The following is a 23,322-nucleotide window of genomic DNA, read 5'->3' as shown; positions in this document are numbered from 1 at the left end:
GGCTTTGTTGCAGCAGTGGTACCCGCTATGTAGGCAGCGGGACAGGGAGCGCTTGGACGGCATGTTGGAGGATTTTCTTGCGGCAGCCCGTCGCATTTCTACGTCGTTCAGCCTCTGAGTGGCCTTCTTCAGTGGGGGTTGTATCACGTCTCTCGTTCTTTGTGGGCATGTTGTGCTGTTGTCCCAGCAGACCGTTCGTGTGTGTTGTGTGCTCGTTGTGTTATATCTGAACTCTGTATGGATGTGGTTGCTTTATTTATAAAGCGGTGCGAAAGCCTATTTCGAGGAGCAAGATTATGCGCCGCTTCATCTGGGCCGGTGACGAGGGCAAGGGCGCCTCCAGAGGGCACTCCGTGGCAAATCGGAAGACGCTGGAAAAGGAAGCTAGGGGCTTAGGGGTAGCCAACGGAGAGATTTTTGTCCTCGCCTACACACTCCGCTGGCCGCGGCTTCAGTGGACCAACCACTCAGAGACCTTGGGCGCAAGCTTCCCTTCTGTGTTATGCAGTGCGGAGCCACGCCTTAGATGTGTAGTCAATTGACTACAGAGTTTTTAGGCAATCGAAGCTAAAAGTATGCAAAAACAAATTAAGTAAAAATGCATACAAATGCATGCATTTGACTATACAACTTCAAACTAACTACACAAGGTTGATGTCCTGGTTTCACCACTGGCGATATGGACATTTTCTAGGGCCTCAACGAAGATCACTCTTGGAAATGGTGAATCACTCTTTTTTGGCATGGCACCTAGTATGCCCATGGGCTTCTACTCTTGTGCCCATTAAACCTCTTTGAGATTGCAACAAGAAAGATTCAAAATGTTGCCACAAAATTACGGAACAACAATTGGATGAAACCTCTTTGAGACTCCAACGCGTGCCTCAGAACTCGTACCCAACCGACATGGTTAATTGATGTTTCAGGCACAATCTCCAACGTGCAATGTCCCTTGAGCATGAAGACTATATTACCTAGATTTGGATCACAAAGGCAATGTACATATTGGGCTCCATTTATACGGTGCAATTCCAAGACTCACAATGCTAAATATTTGGAAAGCGTACGAGGAGGCAAATTGCATGTTTTTTTCATGGTTGGTCCTTCATGCAAGGTTCCTTAGAGAAGATGGTTAGTTTTCAAGGGATGGTGCCTCTTTCCAGTTAGTCTTAGGTGCTCCTGATAGTGTGGTCCATTTATGCATGAACCTCTCCCATCTAGAAACTTCTACAGTCGTGGGGCAAACAGGGCCAAATCCACGCTCAGAGTTAACACTACATCCCTACTTGGTGGCATGCGCTTACTATGGGGGCATCGAAGGACATCGAAATTAAACCAGCTGCCTAATCTAGAATGCGAGGAAAAGAAAGAAAACACATGATCTTTCGAAGGCAGAGGATCGCAGAGGTGGCATCCTGGTACAAGAGCTTTTCATACTCAACACACACACATCACAAACACACACGCCAGAGTGTAGCATTTCGTATAGTGGGCTTTTATGGTGGTTTCAGCATGTTCCACCTTTTCTTGAAACATGCTTACCCTGGTTTCAACATGTACCATCTTTCTCAAAACATGCTTACCCTCGCTACTTCCTCCATATCTGTCTATTAGTCTTACTCATAGCTCTAGGTTGACAATTTGACAAAATTAATATTAGGTATATATTACAAATATTATATCACTAAAACTTCAAATCTTATATTTTATAATGGTATAATTTTTTATATTATATAGGTCAAATTGGCGATCTAATAAGACATCATATGAGGGGAGTATTAAATAAGCTCAGTTTTCTCCCTTTTAAATGAAAAGACAGTGATTCTTCTGGTTGCTGTAAAGAAAATAATGAAGAAATATTTGGCTTTGGAAAGATGTAAGCCTTATGTATTATGTTTGACTAAAAAATTGTTCAATAATACATGGCTTACGTGTGATCCAAATTGATGCCGTTGGATTCGTTTTAAAAATCGCTTGCCGGTCACTACTATATGCAGGATGTGACCGAGACAGAACAGCAATGCAGCTTCCCAGCCCCTCCTAATTTCCTCTTTCAGCCATCTTAATCGGGTCAAAAAGAGCCTTTATTTAGCACTTAGGAACCGATCTTTTGTAGAGTAGTCAACGTCATCTTGCTGCTAAGGACGACGGTGCAACACAGAACCGGGCGATTGTCCGGTGCATGGGACCCCTCGTGCATTATTTTATTAGGTATCGTTGCCTTTTACTCTGTCTAACCAAACATGATAAATCTCGATGAAATATGGCGAAACAGTGTGACACGAATTTTGTAGCGCGAAATCAACGAAACAGACATGGCCGGGACCTCCGCCCAAGATATAAAAGCATTTCTCGTGCAACATATACAATGCGAAAGATGTTCACGGGTGATATAACTAATCAATCTCCAATAATTACTCATTTATTCCATTTTTCTAATTGGGGTTGAAGCCGCCGTGGCTTCAACCCCAACTCGTACTTCCCGGACCGGTACACCGGCATCGGCGTTCGACGGAATGTTGTAGGTCGAATCGGCGATGCACGAGCTCATCAAGACGGATCCCAGAAGGTGTTCACATAAGAAGAGTCACAAGCCTATGCCGATGAGCATGAGGGGGAGGAGTGGGACGGCGAGAAGGGAGAGGAGGAAGAGGAGGAGCCTCCGGCTCCACTGTCATCCGCGAAAAAGAAAGCGCCCACGAAGAAGAAGTCCGCCGGCTCCACTGTCGGCCCAGGACGAACCTGGCGGACCAAGGAGGAAGAATGCCTCACCGAGGCATGGAAGGTGGTAAGCATGGACCTTCTAACTGGCGCAAATCAAAACTTCGATATATATTGGGAGAGGGTGAATGGGGCGTTCGATGAGCGCAAGCATTGTAATCCCCAGTTGAACAGTCAATATGGATCTTAACCAATCCGGCTTGTCACACCATTGGGACATCCTCCAAGCAGCTTGTAATAAGTGCATGGCATCCAAACTGAGGTCAACGAGCATGCGGTGAGCAACACCTCCGTCGCGAACCACGTAAGTGGATCTTGATCCGGTTGGCTCTCTCCAAGGCCAAGGAGGGCGACTTCGGTCGAACCGTGTCGGCACCAGCAACCGCGGAGGGGCATCCCATTTGGAATAAGGAAGCAAAGGAGGCACAGGCCACCGCGTCGGCTGCAGAACGGCTACAATCTTCTATCGAGAAGTGCATCACCGATGCTGTTGTCAGGGAAGCAAACAAGGCTGTTCGGAACGACACCCGCTTCGCTGACTTCACCTGAGTCTTTTTCTTCGGCGGCATGGCGGCGCGCGAGAGTTTTTCGGGTTGGAGTCTGGATGGGAGATGAAGCGGCGGGCGGGAGAAATGAGTGGCGGAGGGGAAGGGGTTTGGGGGAAAAAGATGTATATTTTTGGGATGTGTGGCTGACAGGCGGCTCCCACGCCCAAAATTATTCGCTGCGTGAGGCGTCGGCGCGCTCAATTCGCACATTCACGAAGGGGCCGCACGGGGTTGCCGGCGCTTTTGATGGGCTCGAAATTGCGCTGACGCTTTTTAGATGCGCTGGTGTGAGTCTATTTTCGATACCACCTTCCAAATACTATCGGGACCGCTATCGGGTGCTAGTGGAGATAGATCTAGACCCTCGACTAGCGGCAGTCTCTGGGTGGCGGAACCATTTGTACATGCGTGCACTTTCTACCTGATAAAAAGTATGATCTTTTCTCATCTCCTGTGCACGCACTGCAACTATAATAGTTGCTGTTCGTGCATATGCACGCAGCACGCTGATTTGACGTCACAATGTGTCCAAATCTAAGTCAGTCACTGGCAGGCCCATCTTGTAGATTGTAACTGATGTTTCTTGAAAGGAAAAGTTTATTCCTGATCCTCGACTGAAATCTTAAATTCATATATGGTGCCTCAACGCTAGTAGCAGTAATGATACTGAAGAGTCAATATCGTCTACGTCTGGTCTCATGCTCCAGTGAAAAAAGTTTCTGATGATGACGCGGTTTACATAATTTTAATCAAGTCATCACAACATGAAAATAATTGGAAATATAAAATATAAATTAAGGGAATACATAGTAAAATTACAAAAAGTTCAAACAACCAGAAATATCGTGAAAATCATTAAGAAAATAAATTATAATTATAATTCCCACAGTTTTTACATACCTGTCTGATCAATTCCATATATGTGTTTATATGTTTAATTATTTCCCACAAAAAATGAGTACTGGGTACTAGGTCAGTGGCAAGGCGTGCAAGTGTGCAACCACCCTCTCTGGGTTTTAGTTTTAAGGGAACCGAATTAAACGGGGTATTATCAAGCACGTATAAATCCACTGCTGGATAGGTCTCATCATCTATCTAACATCATATAGCCAAGGGAGGAAATCTTCCCCGTTGGTCAACTCCCCCCCCCCCCAAATGTTTATGTCTTAAATCTCCATTTTGAAATTTTACTTTCGATATTCCTAGTCTACGGAAAAATATGTTTACCAGTTTTTGTATCTTTCCCATGTAAGTGGGAAACTGCATTTCTAATTCTTCGGTGAAAACCATCTGATCTAAGCACTGAAGTTGGCTTCCCTATGAAAGTCGATGGACCGCAAAACAATTATTTATAAGTTAATCAAGAAATATAAAGTTGCTGTCTTGATTTATATTACTTGTGTCATTCACAAAAACGCCTTAGTAGTTATAAATGATTATTTCTATCTCTAAGAGGAAGATTAGTCCTCATAAGTTCAGTATTAACAAATATGGTACTATATATAATTTCTTTCTTCCAGTTACCTAAAGGAGTCTTGCATAGATTGGATTATTTTCGATCCAGATTCTTTTGGCAAGAAGATAGTGAGAAGAAAAAAATATCGGTTGACTAAATAAAGTGTTGTTTGCCGTCCAAGAGATCAAGGTGGACTTGGAGTTCATGATCTTGAAGTTAAGAATAAGGCCCTTCTAGGAAAATGGATGGCCAAATTATTTACTGAGGATGGTGTATGGCAAAATTTGTTGCGAAGAAAGTATATCGGCTCAAAAACGATTTCTCAAGTTACTTGGAAACCTGGAGATTCCCATTTTTTGGCCGGTATTGTGGCAACTAAGAAGCACTTTTTCTTATATGGTTCTTTCTCCATTAGGGATGGATCGGAGATAAGATTTTGGGAGGATAAATGTTGGGAGCAGCCATCCTTCGAGAATGGTATCCATCTTTTTACAGTATTGTACGTCATAAAAGAGATACCTTGCAGAAGGTGATGGAAACATTTCCACTATCTATGATGTTCAGGCGAGATCTTATTGAACCTCGATTGGCTTCTTGGAATGAATTGCTACAACGGTTAGCTTCAGTCCATTTCGTACAAGGGTCGGATAAATTCCATCGGTGACTTACCAAAAATGGTGTATTCTCAATTGGGTCCATGTATAAAGCTTTAATCGAACCCACTCAACCGGTTTTAAATAATAGCTCTATTTGGAAGATGAAGATACCACTGAAAACTAAAGTGGTTGTGTGGTACCTTCGTCGTGGTGTCATCCTTACTAAAGACAACCTTTGCAAAACGAAACTACCACGGGTGTACGAAATATGTTTTCTGTCACGAAGAGGAGACAATACAACACCTTTTCTTCCAGTGTCAGCTCGCTAGGTCTATATGGTCAATCATTCAGATAGATTCTTCCTTATACCCTCCATGCTGCATTGCACATATTTTGGCAACTAGCTAAATAGGGTGGATCCTAGGTTTAAGATTCTTATCATAGCGGGAGCGATAGCCGTTATATGGTCGCTTTGGTTATGTATGGATGTAATGATAAAAATTATTCGCTTATGCAAGTCATATATACCGGTGTGCGACTATGCTCCCTTTATGGTCGTCGTGTTAGCGTTCGGAGGACCGTGACCTTTTTACGGGGTGTCTACACGATTGGAGAATACAACAGTTTATTACCCAACATGGGTGGTTGCATAATCGTAGGATTAGGACACTCCTATGGCATAATTGGCTCATCATAGTTTTGCGAGTGTTCTTTTGTAATGTTGTTTATATGGCATTGTACTTCGCTGGACAGATGTGTGCATTTTAGCTATGCAGAGACCGAATGTATTAGTAAACTTTGAATGATAAGGGTCCTTTATCGAAAGAAAATGGTGTGTCCTTGGACTCTCTCAGTAATAGGAGGTGGGGAGTGGGGACTAGGTGTGAGACCTTGGTGCGTCTCGTTTCCTAGTTAGGAAAATATAGCTGTGAATGGCAGCAGCCTGAATCCAAATCCAATGGAGTCCCAGCAAGAACAAGGACGTGGCACTAGACGTAGCGAGCCAGGCCAAGAACTTCAAAGCACCTGAGTACAAATGACAAATTTGGCTGTAGTTTTCCGTAACGTTACTCCTCCACCTTGTGAGCTGTGAGCTGTGACCAGGGACAAAATCAGCAACAATTTTTGTTGGCTGTGCTCGTGGCATCAATGGAAACAAATTAAGAGCGATGGATTTATTGGATGGATAATCGGATATACATGAACAGAGGAAGCATCGCGATGAAGGAAGAAGAAAAGAAAAACGTGGGGGCACAAAAAAGGCAGGTAATTAAGGTTAATTTAATAGGTGCGCGCGCGCGAGCGAGCGAAGATGAGGCCGACTGTGCGGTGCGCGCGGCGTCTATATAAGCCTCCATCCGGCCGGCCAGCCGTCCGGGCAAAGGTAGCTACGGGACGCCGCGCTCTCAGACAAAGCTAGCCGCCACCGCCACCACCACCACTCCACCGAGAATCACGCGCGCGCGCGCACGTACCGTCGCTCCCGTCGATCGGCCGCCGGCGCGCGGTGGTCTTGTTGTTCTTCTTCGGGTGGTAGAAGATGGAGGGGGTTCCGGCGGCGATGTGGTGGCTGTGGTGGGCGATGGTGGCGGCGCTGGCCGCGGTGGTGCTTGACTTCGGCGCGCGGGCGGCCCACGCGTGGTACTGGACGGCGTCGCTGGGCGGCGAGAGGCGCCGCCGGCTCCCGCCGGGGGACATGGGGTGGCCGCTCGTCGGCGGCATGTGGGCCTTCCTCCGCGCCTTCAAGTCCGGCAAGCCGGACGCCTTCATCGACTCCTTTGTCCGACGGTGAGTTACCACTTGCCACTGCCTCCGAACCGCGTCTTCCTCCTTTCCCATCCGCACGAATCTCCCCGCTCGCGCGATTTTCTTTCCTTTTCCCGCACGCGCATGCAATGCATGCGCTCAGCAGCAGGCCGGGCCTGGGCCTTCGCTTCAGTCCGGATTCGGGCCTGGGCCTCACATAAGGCCAATGGACAGTGCTACACGTCTTGCAAAAACAAAAAAAGTCAACTACTAGTAGTACACCTCGTTCGTTCTAAAAAAGAAAAACTCTTCATTTTGTTTCTCACTTTAACTTCTTGCTTGTTTTACAAGCTTTCACAATAAAACATATACATGACATACAATGCACCAAACAGAACCTCCCTAGAAAAAGCACTAAACAAAACCGATATCTAGATACCCTTTGTAAGATCCTCCTGATAAACTTATTTTAGGGAAATTAAATAAAATAAAAACATCTGTTGGTGCTAGAAAGATAAGCCTAACTTGTTGTTTTGACGATAAGCCTAACTTGTAGGGCTCACCTTTGGAGAGATTTGTTGTTCAATGTGTACGTGGGGTTGCTTTTGGCTACGATGCACACATCAAAAGAGATGCCACCCCTTTCGCATGACAATCCGATCCAGCCCAGTACTCATGTGTTGGCATCATCAGCAACACCATCATCTGTACCGTGCATCCTATCTTCAGTCAGTGGATTCCCCCCTTTTTTCTTCCTATCCACCGTTTCAAACCCATACCTTGATGCTATCAAAAAAAACACAACAGATATCGAGTGTCTTGTTCTGAACTTTTTGTTTTGGCGATGGTCTTTTCTCAACTCTGATGCACCTGTTTCTGTAATCTAGTTCTCTGTGGGACCCCTAATTGTACCCATCCATCAGAATTATGTTTACCCTGACTCATCCATCAGATAGATGTTACAGACTTGACACACCTGACAAGACACTCATCTCACTACCTGGCTGACCTCAGGCGCATGCATCCAAACTCCCCTTTCAGTTTGCTTGGATCTTGCAATGCATGGCTCACAGCTTCAGATGAAAATTGTTTTTCAGATTACATCTGTACTATCTCCTATCACTTGATCTATTCTATGAGGCATGCATCCAAAACATCTCTGCTTCTGGATTGTACACATTGTTCATTTAGCTGAGGAGAAATGCATTCCGTCTTGGCACGCACTGTCCAACGAAGTATCCACCCCTGTCCACACTTTGCAGGAGCAGCTGATTCCTTCTTTGGCACAGATGTCCCTGCACAGATCTCTGTCTCCACTTTCTTAACAGTAGCTGACGTAGATATGCGCTGCTTGATGATAGGTTATCTTTTGTCATCTACTATTAGAACAAATCTAGTCTCTGCATTAAGCATTAAAGTATATTCTGCTAGGGCAAGTAGTTTAATTCTATTCCATAGCGCAGGCCAGACCTAGGTGATTTGGTAGCTATTTTCTAGTCTGCATATCTTTGGTCTTAATATTCTTCAGAGACAACGATTTCTGTCTATTTTATTTAGTGTAATATAATGGGAGAGTACAAGATGATTTCGACACAAAGAACAAAATAATGCTGGTGCACTGTTTGTGATGAAGGATGACTCTAGCTTGGCCGCAAGCATCAGTCGTCCGATCTATTTTTCGGGCAATGTCAAACGTTTCTTTTCTTTTCTCCGGTCTGAAGTCTGAACCAATGTATATTCTGCTACAATGAGTAATTCAATCACATAGTGCAGGCCAGCCAAAAGGTAATCCAGGTGATTTGATAGCTTCTGTCAGTCTACGTAGTTTGCTGCTGTAAATTAGAAATATTTTATATCCTGACACTTTCTGCTTATTTTCTTTTCTTTATAAATAAATGAAGAAAATGCAGATGATTTTTACGCAAGACCAAGATATTCATTAGATTAATAGAGAGGAATCATAGTTGATTTGTATATACTTGGCTAGCTAAAAGATGTTTTCTCTTCTGAATTTTCTTCCATGGTGATGGCAGGTTCGGTAGGACAGGGCTGTACAGGGCGTTCATGTTCAGCTGCCCGACGGTCATGGTAGTGACAGCGGACGCGTGCAAGCAGGTGCTTATGGACGATGAGGCCTTCGTAACCGGCTGGCCTAAGGCCACCGTCATGCTCATCGGTCCCAAGTCGTTCGTCAACATGCCGTACGACGAGCACCGCCGCCTTCGCAAGCTCACGGCGGCGCCCATCAACGGCTTCGAGGCCCTCACGTCCTACTTGGGCTTCATTGACCACACCGTCGTCTCCACGCTCCGGGCCTGGTCCTCGGAGAATAAGGAGATCGAGTTCCTGACGGAGATGCGGCGGATGACGTTCCGGATCATCATGCAAATCTTCATGAGCGGCGCCGACGAGCGTACCATGGCCTATCTGGAGAAGAGCTACACGGAGCTCAATTACGGCATGCGCGCCATGGCCATCAATGTACCCGGGTTCGCCTACCACAAGGCGCTCAAAGCACGGAAGAAGCTGGTGACTGTGCTGCAGCGTGTTCTGAACGAGCGGCGGGCAAAGGGGAAGGGGGGCAGGAAGGTGGTGGACATGATGGACAGGCTGATTGCAGTGGAAGACGAGAGCGGGAGGCGGCTGGAGGACGACGAGATCATCGACATCCTCCTCATGTACCTCAACGCCGGTCACGAGTCCTCCGGCCACATTACCATGTGGGCCACCGTGTTCATGCAGGAGAACCCCGACATCCTCGCCAAGGCCAAGGTCCGCACTGCACTGCAAGAGCGCACGCCATGAATGAGACCTTCAGTTAACAGAGGTGATTGATCACTGATGGTATTTTCTCTTGTTCTTCAGGCAGAGCAGGAGGAGATCATGAGGAACATACCGCCTACACAGAAGGGGCTCAACCTCAGGGATTTCAGGAAGATGGAGTACCTCTCACATGTAAACAAACACATGCTCTGTGTATTCTATTCTCGATGCATTCATTCATGCCTGAACAACGATTTTGCTGCCTGAAACAATTATCTGTCATCCTTTACTGACATTCTCGATCAATTGTTCTATCTGAATGAAAAACAGGTGATCGACGAAACACTGAGGTTTGTCAACATCTCCTTCGTGTCATTCCGTCGGGCGACTCGAGATGTCTTCATCAATGGTGTGTGCCGCGCACTCTAGAAAAATCATCACATGCTATGAAATTTTTGAGTTTTATTGTTGCCTGAACCTTTGTAAAATTGCAATGAACGAATTTCCAGGTTATCTGATACCCAAGGGGTGGAAGGCTCAGCTGTGGTACAGGAGTGTGCACATGGACCCTCAGGTGTACCCTGACCCCAAGAAGTTCGACCCTTCAAGATGGGAGGTTGGGCAGCCTTCTCACCTAAAACATAATCTGTTCTAAGCAAAATGAATGTTTCTGAAATTTATGCAACTAAAGTTCTTGAATCAAAACTCAAAGAATTATGTATTGCTTGCAGGGCCCGCCACCGAGAGCTGGGACGTTCCTTCCGTTTGGCCTCGGTGCGAGGCTGTGCCCCGGGAACGATCTTGCTAAGCTGGAGATCTCTGTCTTCCTCCACCATTTCCTCCTTGGCTACAAGTAAGCTTTTCACCCATAATATTGCTGCTTCCTACAGTTCCAAAGGAACTTTGTGCTACGTCTGAACTTCCGTGTTCCACAAAACTGGGAACATAATTCAGTTGATCCAGATGTTTAATTTTGTATCTGAATGCAGGCTGACAAGGGTAAATCCAGACTGCAAGGTGAGGTACCTGCCTCACCCCCGGCCGGTGGACAACTGCCTGGCCAAGATCACCAAAGTATCCTCCTCCAATGGATACTGAAAATCCCAAACCCTAGGCGGCGGCACCGGGATGCGCCATGTTGAAACTTAGAATGCCTGTGTATGCAAACAGAATATGAAAAGAATAAAGTACAAGGTGTCCGTTGATTTGGTTAAGTTAAAGTTTTCTTTATTTTATTTTTTTGTTCTGTCCTCTCCTAGGTCCCAAATTCGGCTGAATTTTGATCGTAGAAATAGACATTCCAGTCATGACAAAATTTGGATTCAGCCTTTGTTTGCCGATGCCGCGGATTTATTTTGGCTAGAATTTTAGCTGGCTTGGCATAAAGATTGGTGGTTATTAATGAAATTATTATTCAATGATGGCTTATATAATACCTCAGAAAGTGAGAATCCATTTATCCATGGGAGAAAGAAATTCTTATCAACAGGATCCGGCTCCTGATAATATAACTTTGTTACAACCAGCCAGAGAAAATCATCTAAAAGAACTAAACACGCAACAAAAAAGGTTCTGTGATATTTTTTCTTCAAAAAATATGCAGGAGGGTTCTCTTTTCTGCAAGGAGAAAAAAAAAGCCAGAGAGATGTATAATTACATGTGAGAAATGTGGTCAGGAAATGTATGCAGCTGGCATCGATTACCTGATCTAGCAGGGCAAGTGATCGACACGTCAGTATTATAAAATCTGCAAAACTTGAACGCTCATTCGAGTTGCCATGTGTCTGGTTTGGGGCGTCAAAAGGTTCGATGTTACTAGGTAGTTTGGATGTTTGTACCGAGCCTCGGTATTGAGTATTGGGGCATTCACTCCCCGAATACTTCGAATTTGGGCGTTTGGATGTGCTAGGTATTCGGACTAGGTATCCGGTCTTAATATTCGCATGGGCCGATTGAACTATCGCGACCTTCTCCTGAATGACCAGCCTCTGGCATCGACATCGCTCGGTATTGACGTGAGACCAACATCTCTTCCCCACCTCGACCGCGAGCCTTTCGTCCCCACCCCAAGCACCAGACCTAGCTATCACTACACCGACCAAGCAAGTTGACACTAAGCGATGATAGGGTTGGGGTTGGGCAACATCCGAATCAGGCCGGGGTGGCGGATTGGGACAAGGGCAGCCGAAATCTGCACGGGGGCGTCCAAATCGGGAGTGTGGCCGAACCTGCCAGTGACCGGAGCTGCCGGCTTGCGTGAAAGTTATGAGATGATGTGACAATTGTTATGTTATATAATCAATCAAATATATTTAGAAATTACACAAGCAATCGTTTTCAAAAGTGTATCATAATCATACTCTCACTAGAATTCAATACATCACTTTGACCATCCAAACATGATTTTGCATTCAACTAGGATATCAATTACATGTATCAAATGTCTAAATAGCTAAACACCAATATTTGTATTGATCTAAATATCCTGAGATGTTGATATTAGGCCGAACGCAATGCCAAGCCTATCAATACAAATATCCAAATGGAGCCTAGGAGTTACCGGGGGAAAAACGTCCAAATATATAGACGCTGCCTCACTCAGCTGACATTGTCTCTACCTAATAATAAAAGAAAAAAAATTCATCGTTTGGTTTGATTTTGGTATATTTTTTAAATTTCCATCGAATCGAACTTGATAGAAATTACCCACCGTTACAAAAATGACGCAACAATAGGCAATTACAGCAAGGTTCAAAAAGTAAAGAAAGATACAACCAGAACCAACAACTTTACATCAAGAACTTAGAAGAAAACCAAGAAGAAGCAATCGGGTCCTTCTCCACCGTACCGATGAAATCCGCTCAACGTACGTGTCAGCACCGTCTCTGCCAACGACAGACCAATTGGAGCAACGTAATTGTGAAGAGCTGGGACGGAGATGGTGAAGATCCTCTACAGTGGCACCAGACCTGGAGGAAGAACAGTCACCGCCGTGCGACTGAGGAGGGCCACCCTTCATCCATGAGAAGCAGGGCGAGATGGAGTCGGTCGTCGTGTGACCCCTACCGAGGAACTTCCACAGCCCAAGATCCCCATGTTGCAGATCGTGTGGCAGCATAGTCTACGGATAGTTGCACCACCTAGCTCTTAGGCGTTATATGATTCATCGTTCCGATATGTATTTCGCCTATTTTTGTTTTTCTACAACTTTGGTCACTTGAGACAACAAACGGCTGTGTGCATCCTGGTTATGCAGAGGCTGGATGTAATTGCTTTTTGAAGTAATAAAGCATCCTTTATCGAAAAATGTTGCAGATCGTGTTGGGTTTCGTGGGAAGACATGACGAAGCCGAAATACTTGGGAGGCCTAGGTTTCCGAGATATTGAGCTATTCAATCTAGCTTTGCTCGCTCGTCAGGTATGGCGGATACTGCAGGAGACTACCTCGCTGAGCGCAAGAATCCTCAAGGCCGTTTATTACCAGATGGAGACTTCTTGGATGCACATGTCGGTATGTCCCCTTCGCGGATACGGCGGGCAGTCTGTGATGGAAAAAACGTGCTAAAACAAGGCTTGATAAAGAGAATTGGGGCCGGAGGAGGGACTAGTGTTTGGAATTCAAATTGGATCCCAAGAGATGGTTTTCACAAGCCGGTAACATGTTTAATGGATGATCCTCCACAGCAGGTGAGTGATCTAATTGATGTACACAACGTAGCTTGGGATGAGGAGAAGTTAAATCACTTCTTTCTCCCGATGGATAAAGAGCTAATTAAAAATATTTCGTTGATGACGAGGCGGCAAGCTGACTTCCAGTCTAGGCCTGGCATTACGAGAGGTCTAGAGTATTCTCTGTCCGGTCAGCATACATGATGCTAGTTGATACAAGGAAAAGGAGAACAGACTGGCTAGACGAAAGCGAAGGATCATCTAGCAAGAAAAGGGAGGAGAAGGAGTGGTCTGCAATTTGGAAGGTTAAAGTGCCGTCGAAAATCCGTGTATTCTTATGGCGCCTAGCAAAACAGTCACTATCGACGACGGACGTGCTCCATCATCATAACATGGCGCAACAGAGTATCTGTGCAATATGCGGCCAACCAGACTCGTGGGTCCACTCTCTATTAGAGTGCAACATGGCGCGTAGTGTATGGCCCTTAGCTCGAGAGGATATCACAGAGCTGATCGGTAATATTCATGAACCACACGCTAAGGCCAGGCTGTCAGCAGTGATCGAAGCATTGCCACATGAGGCTAGCGAGGGTTGTGGTCACCCTCTGGGCATTGTGGCATGCTCGTCGGAAGGCCATCCATGAGGGGATCTTCCAAAGCCCACTCTCGACACATTGCTTCGTAGAAAGTTTTCTTGCGGACGGCGCCCGGGGTCGCGGACACGCGAGTGCAATCTGTCAGTGGACCACGGTGGATCCCTCCACCGGCTGGGGTAACGAAGATCAATGTGGACGCTGCAACCTCGAAGAACTCGACGATTGCAGCAGTAGCAGCCGTTGTTCGCGGAGATGATGGGGGCTTCCTTGGTGCATCTACAGTGGTGTTCAATGGAGTCACAGACCCAGAGACACTCGAGGTAATGGCGTGCAGGGAAGGGTTGGCAGTGGCGGCTGATCTTCTACTCCAGCACCTCTGTATTGCGAGTGATTGCATCATTGTAGTCCAAAGTATATCAGGGTTGGGGAAAGGTGTTTACGGTCATATAGTCCAGGAGATCAAAACGAGAAAGGAGGCTTTCCAGAGCGTGAAGTTTACTTATGAAGGAAGAACGGCGAATATTGACGCACACAATCTGGCAAGGAGTTTTATTTATTTACATTTAGGCGACATGTTTGGTTTCAATCTCCACCCTCACGTGCTTGTAAGCATTATGTTGACATTGAATGAATAAAGAGGTGGTGAATTTTCAAAAAAAAAAACCCTCCTCTGCATCCTTTTGTCCCACCTTGCCAAGCCAAGATACCCTCCCCTCCCCTTCCACCTATATATAGTAGATATGTGAAGGGAGGAAAATATAGAAAATAAAATAGAGATTCCTCTCTATATTTCTTCCACGCGTTTCCTTGAAGAGCTGCGCCGTGGTGAAGGAGACGTTAGTGGACGTGGGAGTGAAACAGGTGGTGAGACTGTATGTGAGGTGGGTCAGCGGGGTGTAGACGTTAATTACAGAGTTAGAGCATCTCCAGTCGCGTCCCCCAACCGCGCCAGATTGAGTGTTTGGGGGACGTGTTTCGTTCGTGCCGCGTTTGGGGGACGTCGCTCCTCAGTCGCGTCCCCCAAACAAAATTTCGGAAATTTTAAACTTAAGCGAGATTCGATTAGATTCATCCAAACTTAGCATATATTACATAGATTCGAACGAAATTTGACTAAATTTAAACTAAACCTAAATAGAAGTACTTGCAGCGGCCGGAGGCGTCGTAGTTCTGGTGGAAGTTGTACATGTCGTCGGTGATGACCTCCTGCTTGACGCGCTCGTCGGGCTCGTCGACGGGGTCACCCTTCACCAGGCCGCTTGGCCCTGCCTCGCCGTCGTCGGTGAGGTCCACGAGCGACTTGCCGGAGTCGCGGATGGACATGGCGATCGTCGTCTCGACGTCGCCTCTCTAGGCGTCCTTGTAGTTGAGCGACGCCAAGAACGCCGCTCGCAGCCCTGGGCAGTCATCGGGGCCGTCGCTGCTGGCGATGAGCCACTGCTGCCTGATGAGGACATCCCTACTACACCACTACCTCCGTCATTGATAGCTGAAGATGAACCTGCTGTGAAGCTCAAGTCCGATGAAGTTCGGATTGGACCAATTACAAGAGCTCGTGCGAAGCTACTTAAACAACAGGTGAATTTGTTTCTAAACGATATTTTGATTGATGAGAACTTTATACTATCTAAGTCCTATTACTTATGTATCATCAGGTATCAAGAGGAGACGAGCATCGCACGAGGAGAGAAGCAGCTGGACATGAAGACGGACGTCAAGATGGACGTGAAGCTGGACATGGAGCTGGACATGAAGATATCTCATGGACGCGCGAGGGAGGAGCGGGAGGAATGCGCGAGAGGAGAAGACGACGTCCAGGCCGGTCCAGCACCCGGTCCGACCGGACCCCTGACCGGCCAGCCCGGTCCCAGGCCCGGTTGACCGGTCGCCAACCGGCCGCCAACCGGATATGAAGCATCGTACCGGGCAGAAACCGGAAAGTTGCGAAGTTTCCGGTTGCCGCCCGGTTGACCGGACCACAGACCGGCCCGCCCGGTCCACAGCCCGGTTGACCGGATTCCAGACCGGACCAGTCCGAGTCCTGTCTCGACCGCATCTATTCTGGGTCGGTTATTCTTGTATCTTTTCGACTGTAACTCGTCCCGGACACCTATATAAGTGCCCAGGATGCCCCCTAGCTGCTTTAGACCACGTTTAAGATAAACCCTAGTTCTTAGTTGTTTGCTCTAGCAAAACTATTGAATCCCTACACCATATTGCTTGATATTGTGTAGATCCCGAAAAACGCCTGTGCAATCTATTGTTCCATTGGGAATTAGACGGTTGCAACTTACCGCTTCGTGGTCGGCGGCTACGTGCGCAAGTGTGTGGAGTTGCGAATATCTTGCAGGGTTGAGAGCTGTTGCATTGGCGACAGGGACCAATCGAGAGATCTCGTTGCGTCATACAAGTTATCATCCACCTCATCGTCGTGTTTCTCCGCTGCCATCACCCCGTAATCATCATCACCACCGTTGCTTACTGAGAAGATCGGGCCACCCCATATCATCTTGGTATCAGATTTCCAGTTTTCCTCGGTAAGCCATCCACAATCCACCCCATAGTTGAGTTGTGAGTGTTTTCCTATCCAGAAAAAGCCATAAAAAATTAGGGTTAGGGTTTGCCATAGCCTTAGATTGCACTAATTTCGAGTTTTAGTTGCTTTTCGTAGTTGTTTTTGCGTATCTTTTTCTTTCCATCTAGTATTATTAGGGTTTGTGTTTTCTCTATCATCTAGTTTATCATTTTGTGTCAGTTTTGTTACTCCGAGTCCACATAGCGTACAGTGTGCTTGTTCCCAACCATGGACACAGCCTTTCAATATAAAGTGACTAGGAACTTCCTCAGAAGAGACTAGTTTTACCGCTCGACAGGCTGCTCGTTAGGTTATCGGTGCTTGGCATATTTCTGTTGGCCGTGTTATCAAGGAGTTGTGTCAAAAAAAAAAATTGAAAAGAAGCAAAAAGAGCTACATAGCTGCGTGTGTTATACAAAAAGAAAAATCCAAAAAGAAAAGTGAAGTGCTAGTTGAATCAAGTGAAGGCCTAAGTTTACTTTACTGCACCCGTAGTTGAGCAATCTTGTGCCTGTCTCGTTGAGCTTTTCTAGCGTCTCTCTTGTGCATTGCAACCTTTCCCACATATAGTTGTATTGCCCCATTATATCGCCTTGTGTGAGTATCATTGGTTGTCTACGGTCAGCGCTAGAGCTTGTTATTGGTGCAAATAGGTAGCCTACCTACAGCCCCACATATACCCTGCTTTGTCGTGTGATTTGTTCTTATACCCTTGATATTCGCTTCGCTACATCCGTGCACTAGTTGTTACTACAAGTGGTAAGCAACACTAATTTACTTTGGAACGGTAAGATTTCCTTTTCTTATCAGTTTTGAGTGAGTTGTGAGAGTACCACCATATATTGTTGATTTAGTGCACTAATCTACTAACGATGTCTGCTAGTGATCATAAAATTGTTAACCAGGAAAATAAGAGTGCTGCAGATATCATGGAGGGAGTATGAGGCTCTTCGTAATGAGATGCGACGTGAATTCCGCGCTCAGGACGAGGTGCTTAATGGGAAGATTGATGAGATTTCCCAAAAGCTGGATGCTACTCATGTGACCGTCACTACCATGCAAGATCAAATGACGGATGTACAACGTAATCTTGCTGATTTGCGCTTAGCTGTTGAGAATTTGACCGCGCAACAACAACAAGACGATGACGAAGATCCCGAGCTTCAAGATGACGCACACAATGCTCGTGATGCGCCACGTGGTAATCGTCCTCGCGGTTGGGCTCCACTTGGCCGCAATGGTCGTGGACAAGATGAGGAAGATGGCTTGGGTAAGCCCAAGTTTTCTATCCCCAAGTTTGAAGGAGGAGCTGATGTTGAAGAATACCTCACTTGGGAGCTCAAGATTGAGAAGTTGTGGAGCTTACATCCATATTATACTGAAGATCGGAAGATCAAGCTTGCTTCTTCCGAGTTTGATGACTACGCTTTACGTTGGTGGGATGCTTTTGTTCGTAACAGAGATGAGGATGGTGAGCAGTCTATACGCACATGGCGTGCCATGAAGGAGGTGTTGACGTCAGAAACCCCCTGGCGGGCAGAGACGGACAACACAGTAGAGCCGGGAACAACTAGGGCTGCGGCTGGCCCCAGTCCCTCAGAGCGACGGCCCGCAAAGCCTCATGGTCGCACGTCCGATGCTATCGCAAGGGCGTGCCACCTGACCTATACCTGGTCAGGAAGGTGTGGATGATGCCTCGCTTAGTTTCCTGCATGGCATACACGTAAACATTAAATACGAGCCTCGATCGGCTCTCGAGTTATCTCCGTGAATCGGCTCAAAGAGCCGATCCACCCATGATTCGAACGAGGTGTCCGAATATATGGTGGTCCTGCTTGATCAAGATAAAGCTAATGAGATCTACGACGATTTAGGGTTTTCACCGCATAATCGGATCATCCTACTCACGATTGGGCCTCGCGCTCGCGCACGGTGACCGTAAGCCGATCCTAGACAGGGCCTAAAAACCAACACGAGGTTGATCCCCGGAACATCCTTTCTAGGGCTAGCAGACGTCACCCTACACGCCGCTGGATCCTCCAACCCTTTGTAAGGCCTAACTATTGCGGATGTTAAACTAATCCTTGATGAACAAGGAGCAACCGTAACGGATCAGATCTAGTAAACTATGATCAAGCGGGGTGCCGCCCCTACACCTAAGATAGGTGTAAGGGCGGCTAGATGCGCAAGGGTTGCATAACGAAAGCATGTAATTCGAAGAACAATGCTAACCCTAACACATCTAAGATAACTACGTCGCTCGCCATCAAAAAGGCTTCAGCACGAGCAACGCATGAACAACGTGGGCAGGCTTGTAGCTGCCTAGATCGCAAGATGCGATCTAGGCAGCATGGTGCTTACCGGAGAAACCCTCAAGACGAAGGAGTTGGCGATGCGCCGAGATTTGTTTGTGTTGAACGTTGGTTGTTGTTTATTCCATAAACCCTAGATACATATTTATAGTCCAAGGGACTTTCTAATTTAGGCGTGCACCCAACCGTGCACGGGTAAAACTCTAACTAACCGACGGGTATCCTAATATGTTACGTATACACGGGCCAACTAGCCCACACTTTGCATATAAAGGCCGATTCACATATTTCTCCCATGCATATCCTTTAAATCCATCTTGATCGCGGCCCCCTCGACTCGGTCAAATTCCGGTGATAACACATGCCCCCTGGTTTTGGAAATGACATTTCCAAAATCATTACGCTTTTCTTTCGTCGGGTCATGTCGTGGCGAGCAGAACCGTCGCAGCACTCCTCATCATGATGCCTTGTCGCCTCAACTATCCCGCGTGATTTGACCGCTGTCTTTGGGCACCGCCTTCTCGGAAACCGCTATGGCATCGAATTCCTACTATAGCCCCTTTTATTTAAACGCCTTGAGCAGTTTGCCACTCCATCACTTTGCCCCGTTCTGACCATCGGCACCCCAAAAACCCCCAATCTCCTATAGCCATGCCTTCCTCTTCTTCCTCCTCCACCTCATCGGTCTTCTCTGACTCTTCCTCCTCTCGCGAGCCGACGCCGGAGTGGGGCTCGTTGGCGGCGCACGACATCCTTGCCCCGACGACGTGGGACAAGGAGGAACATGATTCCTCCATCTGGTCGGAGGATGACAAATCCCTGACCGAAGGAGAGGGCGACCTTCAATTCCTCGTCGAAGGGAAAGAGGAGGCAGAGAGCGAGGACGACTGCTTCTCCTGGGACGATTTCACCTCCTCCGAGGAAGAAGCGGAGGAGGACGACGATGACTCCCTTGAAGGTTACCCACCAGCAAAGCGCCTCCGCACCTGGTGGGACGACGATAGCGATGACGATGATGAGGAAGATGAGGCTCCCGTAGAAGGCTACGGAAGCTCCGATGAAGAGCCTATCAGCAGTTGCGCCGGAGGCAGCGACGACGAGAGCAGCAATGGCCTCTAGATTAGGGATCAGTAGTGGTAGTTGGCTTTTGCCCTCTCCTCCCCTGAGCAATTGGCTCTTTGCTTGTAAGAAATCCCTCTATTAATGAAGAAAATATTCCTCAATTAAATTCGCCTCTTTGTTGACTTTACCGATCGTCGAATGGAGTCGCCGCACGAAGAGCCGACAGCAAGACATCGGCTCGCATCGCAATCTGGGGCCAAGCCGTTGCTTACCCACACGGTTCAACAGGTCTTACTAGGCCTAAGCCTCGTCCAAACCACCAGCTTGAACTCTTTATCAATCTCACATTATGACCTCTGGTCTGAACCGATTCCATTAACTTGTTAATTTGAGCTCATTCCTCTAGAGTCGATATCAGCGTATCGGCTTTGTTATTCTGAAGTCGATGCCTATACATCGGCTGTATTTTCATACTGTTATCTCTGTGTGTTTTCTCAAGTCGATGTCTGCGCATCGGCTGCGATTTTTTTTTTTACCGGCCGATTTAAAATCGGCCTCCATACTTCACTGCCCAACATCCCACATGCTTGGGTAATACTTCTTGAGGTGTTGACCATTGACGGCTACTGGGAACTTCTGTCCGTCCAATTCTTCCAACATGTATGCATTACCCTTCAAGGCCTAGACGACTTTGTACGGACCGTGCCAATTAGGAGACCACTTGCCATATGCCTTGTCTCTGGTTCCTAACGGCAACACAGCTTCCCATACCAGATCACCAACTTGAAACTCCTTTGGTCTAACCTTCTTATTGTAGGCACGAGCTACCCTGGCTTTGTTCTCCTTAATCTTCTCCAATGACCAAAGCCTAAGTTCTGTTGCGTCCTCAATAGTGTCACTCATCAAAGCTGCATATTCTTCCGCTGTCAGATCATTCTGAAACGTGACACGTCTTGATCCAGCCGTAATTTCCCAAGGTAATACGGCTTCCTGTCCATAGACAAGCTGGTACGGCGAAGTCTTTATAGCTTCATGGCACGACATGCGGTAGGCCCATAATGCTTCTGATAACTTCTCATGCCAATCCCTAGGGTTCTCGTCAATCTTTCTCTTGATCGGCTTGATTAAGCTCGATTGGACGCTTCAGCTTGCCCATTAGCCCGAGCATAGTACGGAGATGATCGGATCGCTTTAATCCCCATGTCATCGCAGAATTTCCTGAATTCTTTAGAAACAAAGACCGAACCTCCATCGGTCGTGATAGTTTGGGGAATCCCGAACCTATGAATCACGTGTTCTTTCACAAACTGGATCACATCTTCTGATTTCACCTTCTTCATAGGGACGGCTTCCACCCACTTGGTGAAATAGTCTGTGATGGCCAAAATCCATTCATGTTTTTTACTCGACGCCGGATGGATTTTGCCGATCATATCCATGCCCCTCCCTCGGAACGGCCAAGGCTTGATGATAGGGTTCATCGCTGATGCTGGTACCATCTGAATCTTCCCAAACATCCGGCATGCTTGGCACCCCTTATAGTAATTGAAGCGGTCTTCAAGCATGGTGGGCCAATAAAACCCCGAGCGCCCGACCAGCCACTTCATCTTGTGAGCCGACCGATGAGTTCCACGAGCGCCTTCGTGCACCTAATGTAAGAGCCGATTAGACTCGGTTGGTCCCGGCACTTGAGTAGTAACCCTTCCAACGTCCTGTAGAACATATCGTCTCCTATGAGGACATACTTCATGGCTTTGTATCTTATCCGTTTAGGTGCCCCCGAGCCGAATCTTTTAAGTAATTGAAGATTTCGGCTCTCCAATCATCCTGTTCCAGGAATTGCACCTGGACTTCCGACCCTTCAGGTATATCTATGTAGCCTGATGCCATTTGTGCGAGATTGTTGGCCTCGGTGTTTTGGGCTCTTGGGACCCAATTAAAGTTGATGTACCGAAACTGTGTCATCAACTCACGGCATTCCATCCAATATGGGAAGAGCGATTCACTCTCGCACTTGTATTCATCCGTGAGCTGGTTAATCACCAACTTGGAGTCTCCAAAAAGCTCTACTGCCTCCGCTCCGGCTTCCAATAGCAACTCCATCCCCTTACGTACTGCCTCATATTCTGCCACGTTGTTGGTGCAAGGGGTAGATAATCTGATGGAGAAAGAGTACTCTGCCCCCCGAGGCGACACGAGCAGAATGCCGATGCCACAACCATCGTCGCAAGCCGATCCATCGAAGAACATAGCCCATGCACGTATGGATAGTGCCGCTATATTGGTACTGATTCGCTCAGCTATGAGATCGGCCAACGCTTGCCCTTTGATCGCTTTCGCAGGCTGGTACCGGAGATCGAACTCCGACAACGCAAACATCCACTTTCCCGGCCGGCCCTTCAACACAGGGGCCGACAGCATGTGCTTGACAACGTCCGACTTGCATATGACGAAGATCTCTGCCGTCAAAAGGATGTGATGCAGCTTGGTGCAGGTAAAGAACAAACAGAGGCACAGTTTCTCGACCTCAGGATACCTTGTTTCCGCGTCCAACATCCTTCTGCTGAGGTAAAAAACGACCTTTTCAACGCCCTCATAGAGTTGTACCACCACCGAGGCGATGGACGTATCAGCTACTGACAAGTAGATGTAGAACGGCCTGTCTTGCTGGGGCGGAACTAGCACGGGCGGCGTCGTCAGATACCGTTTAATTTCATCAAACGCCTGCTGCTCGTTCCGCCCCCGATGAAACTCGTCATCAGATTTAGTCTTCACCAACGCCATGAACGGCTCGATCCGTCCTGACAGGTTAGAGATGAATCGGCGGACGAAGTTGATCTTGCCGATAAGGCGTTGGAGTTCCTTCTTCGTGGTGGGCGGCTGCATGGTACGCACTGCCTCCTGACTTTTCAGGCCGATCTCAATTCCTCGTTCATGAACCAAAAATCCTAGGAACTGACCGGCCGTCACACCAAAGGCACACTTCTTTGGGTTCATTCTCAGCCCGAACTTCCGAGTTCGGTCTAGGACGCGTCGCAAATCTCCCAAGTGTCCCTCCACGGAGACGGACTTGACTACCACATCATCGATGTAGATTTCCACCAACTTGCCGATCAGATCGTGAAATATATAATTCATGGCTCTCTGATATGTTGCACCAGCGTTCTTCAACCCGAAGGTCATGACCACATATTCAAACAAGCCTACTGCCCCTGGTACTCTGAATGCGGTCTTGTGTATATCTTCTGGAGCCATGAAGATCTGGTTATAGCCAGCGT

The 23,322-nt window shown here is 47.2% G+C and overlaps 1 protein-coding gene across 1 annotated transcript; it reads left to right on the top strand.

The window, feature by feature from the left end:
* Positions 1 to 6,882: 6,882 nt before the first annotated feature.
* On the top strand, positions 6,883 to 11,044 carry LOC124684951 (ent-kaurenoic acid oxidase 1-like). Its single transcript, XM_047219209.1, has 7 exons — positions 6,883 to 7,109; positions 9,101 to 9,839; positions 9,933 to 10,022; positions 10,161 to 10,239; positions 10,340 to 10,446; positions 10,562 to 10,683; positions 10,820 to 11,044. The coding sequence occupies exons 1-7, from the start codon at positions 6,883 to 6,885 to the stop codon at positions 10,926 to 10,928; spliced, it is 1,473 nt and encodes a 490-aa protein (XP_047075165.1). The 3' UTR covers positions 10,929 to 11,044.
* Positions 11,045 to 23,322: the final 12,278 nt, after the last annotated feature.

The sequence above is a fragment of the Lolium rigidum genome, chromosome 1 (assembly GCF_022539505.1).
Source record: "Lolium rigidum isolate FL_2022 chromosome 1, APGP_CSIRO_Lrig_0.1, whole genome shotgun sequence".
NCBI lineage: Eukaryota > Viridiplantae > Streptophyta > Magnoliopsida > Poales > Poaceae > Lolium > Lolium rigidum.
Note: the sequence above shows the minus strand (reverse complement) of the source record. Positions and strands in the feature narration are given on the sequence as shown.

Excerpts from the sequence above, each read along its gene's own strand:
- LOC124684951 (XM_047219209.1), top strand. The coding sequence starts at position 6,883 with ATGTGGTGGCTGTGGTGGGCGATGGTGGCGGCGCTGGCCGCGGTGGTG. Across the intron at positions 7,110-9,100 it reads ATCGACTCCTTTGTCCGACG|GTTCGGTAGGACAGGGCTGT; the intron begins GTGAGTTACCAC and ends TGGTGATGGCAG. Across the intron at positions 9,840-9,932 it reads ACATCCTCGCCAAGGCCAAG|GCAGAGCAGGAGGAGATCAT; the intron begins GTCCGCACTGCA and ends CTTGTTCTTCAG.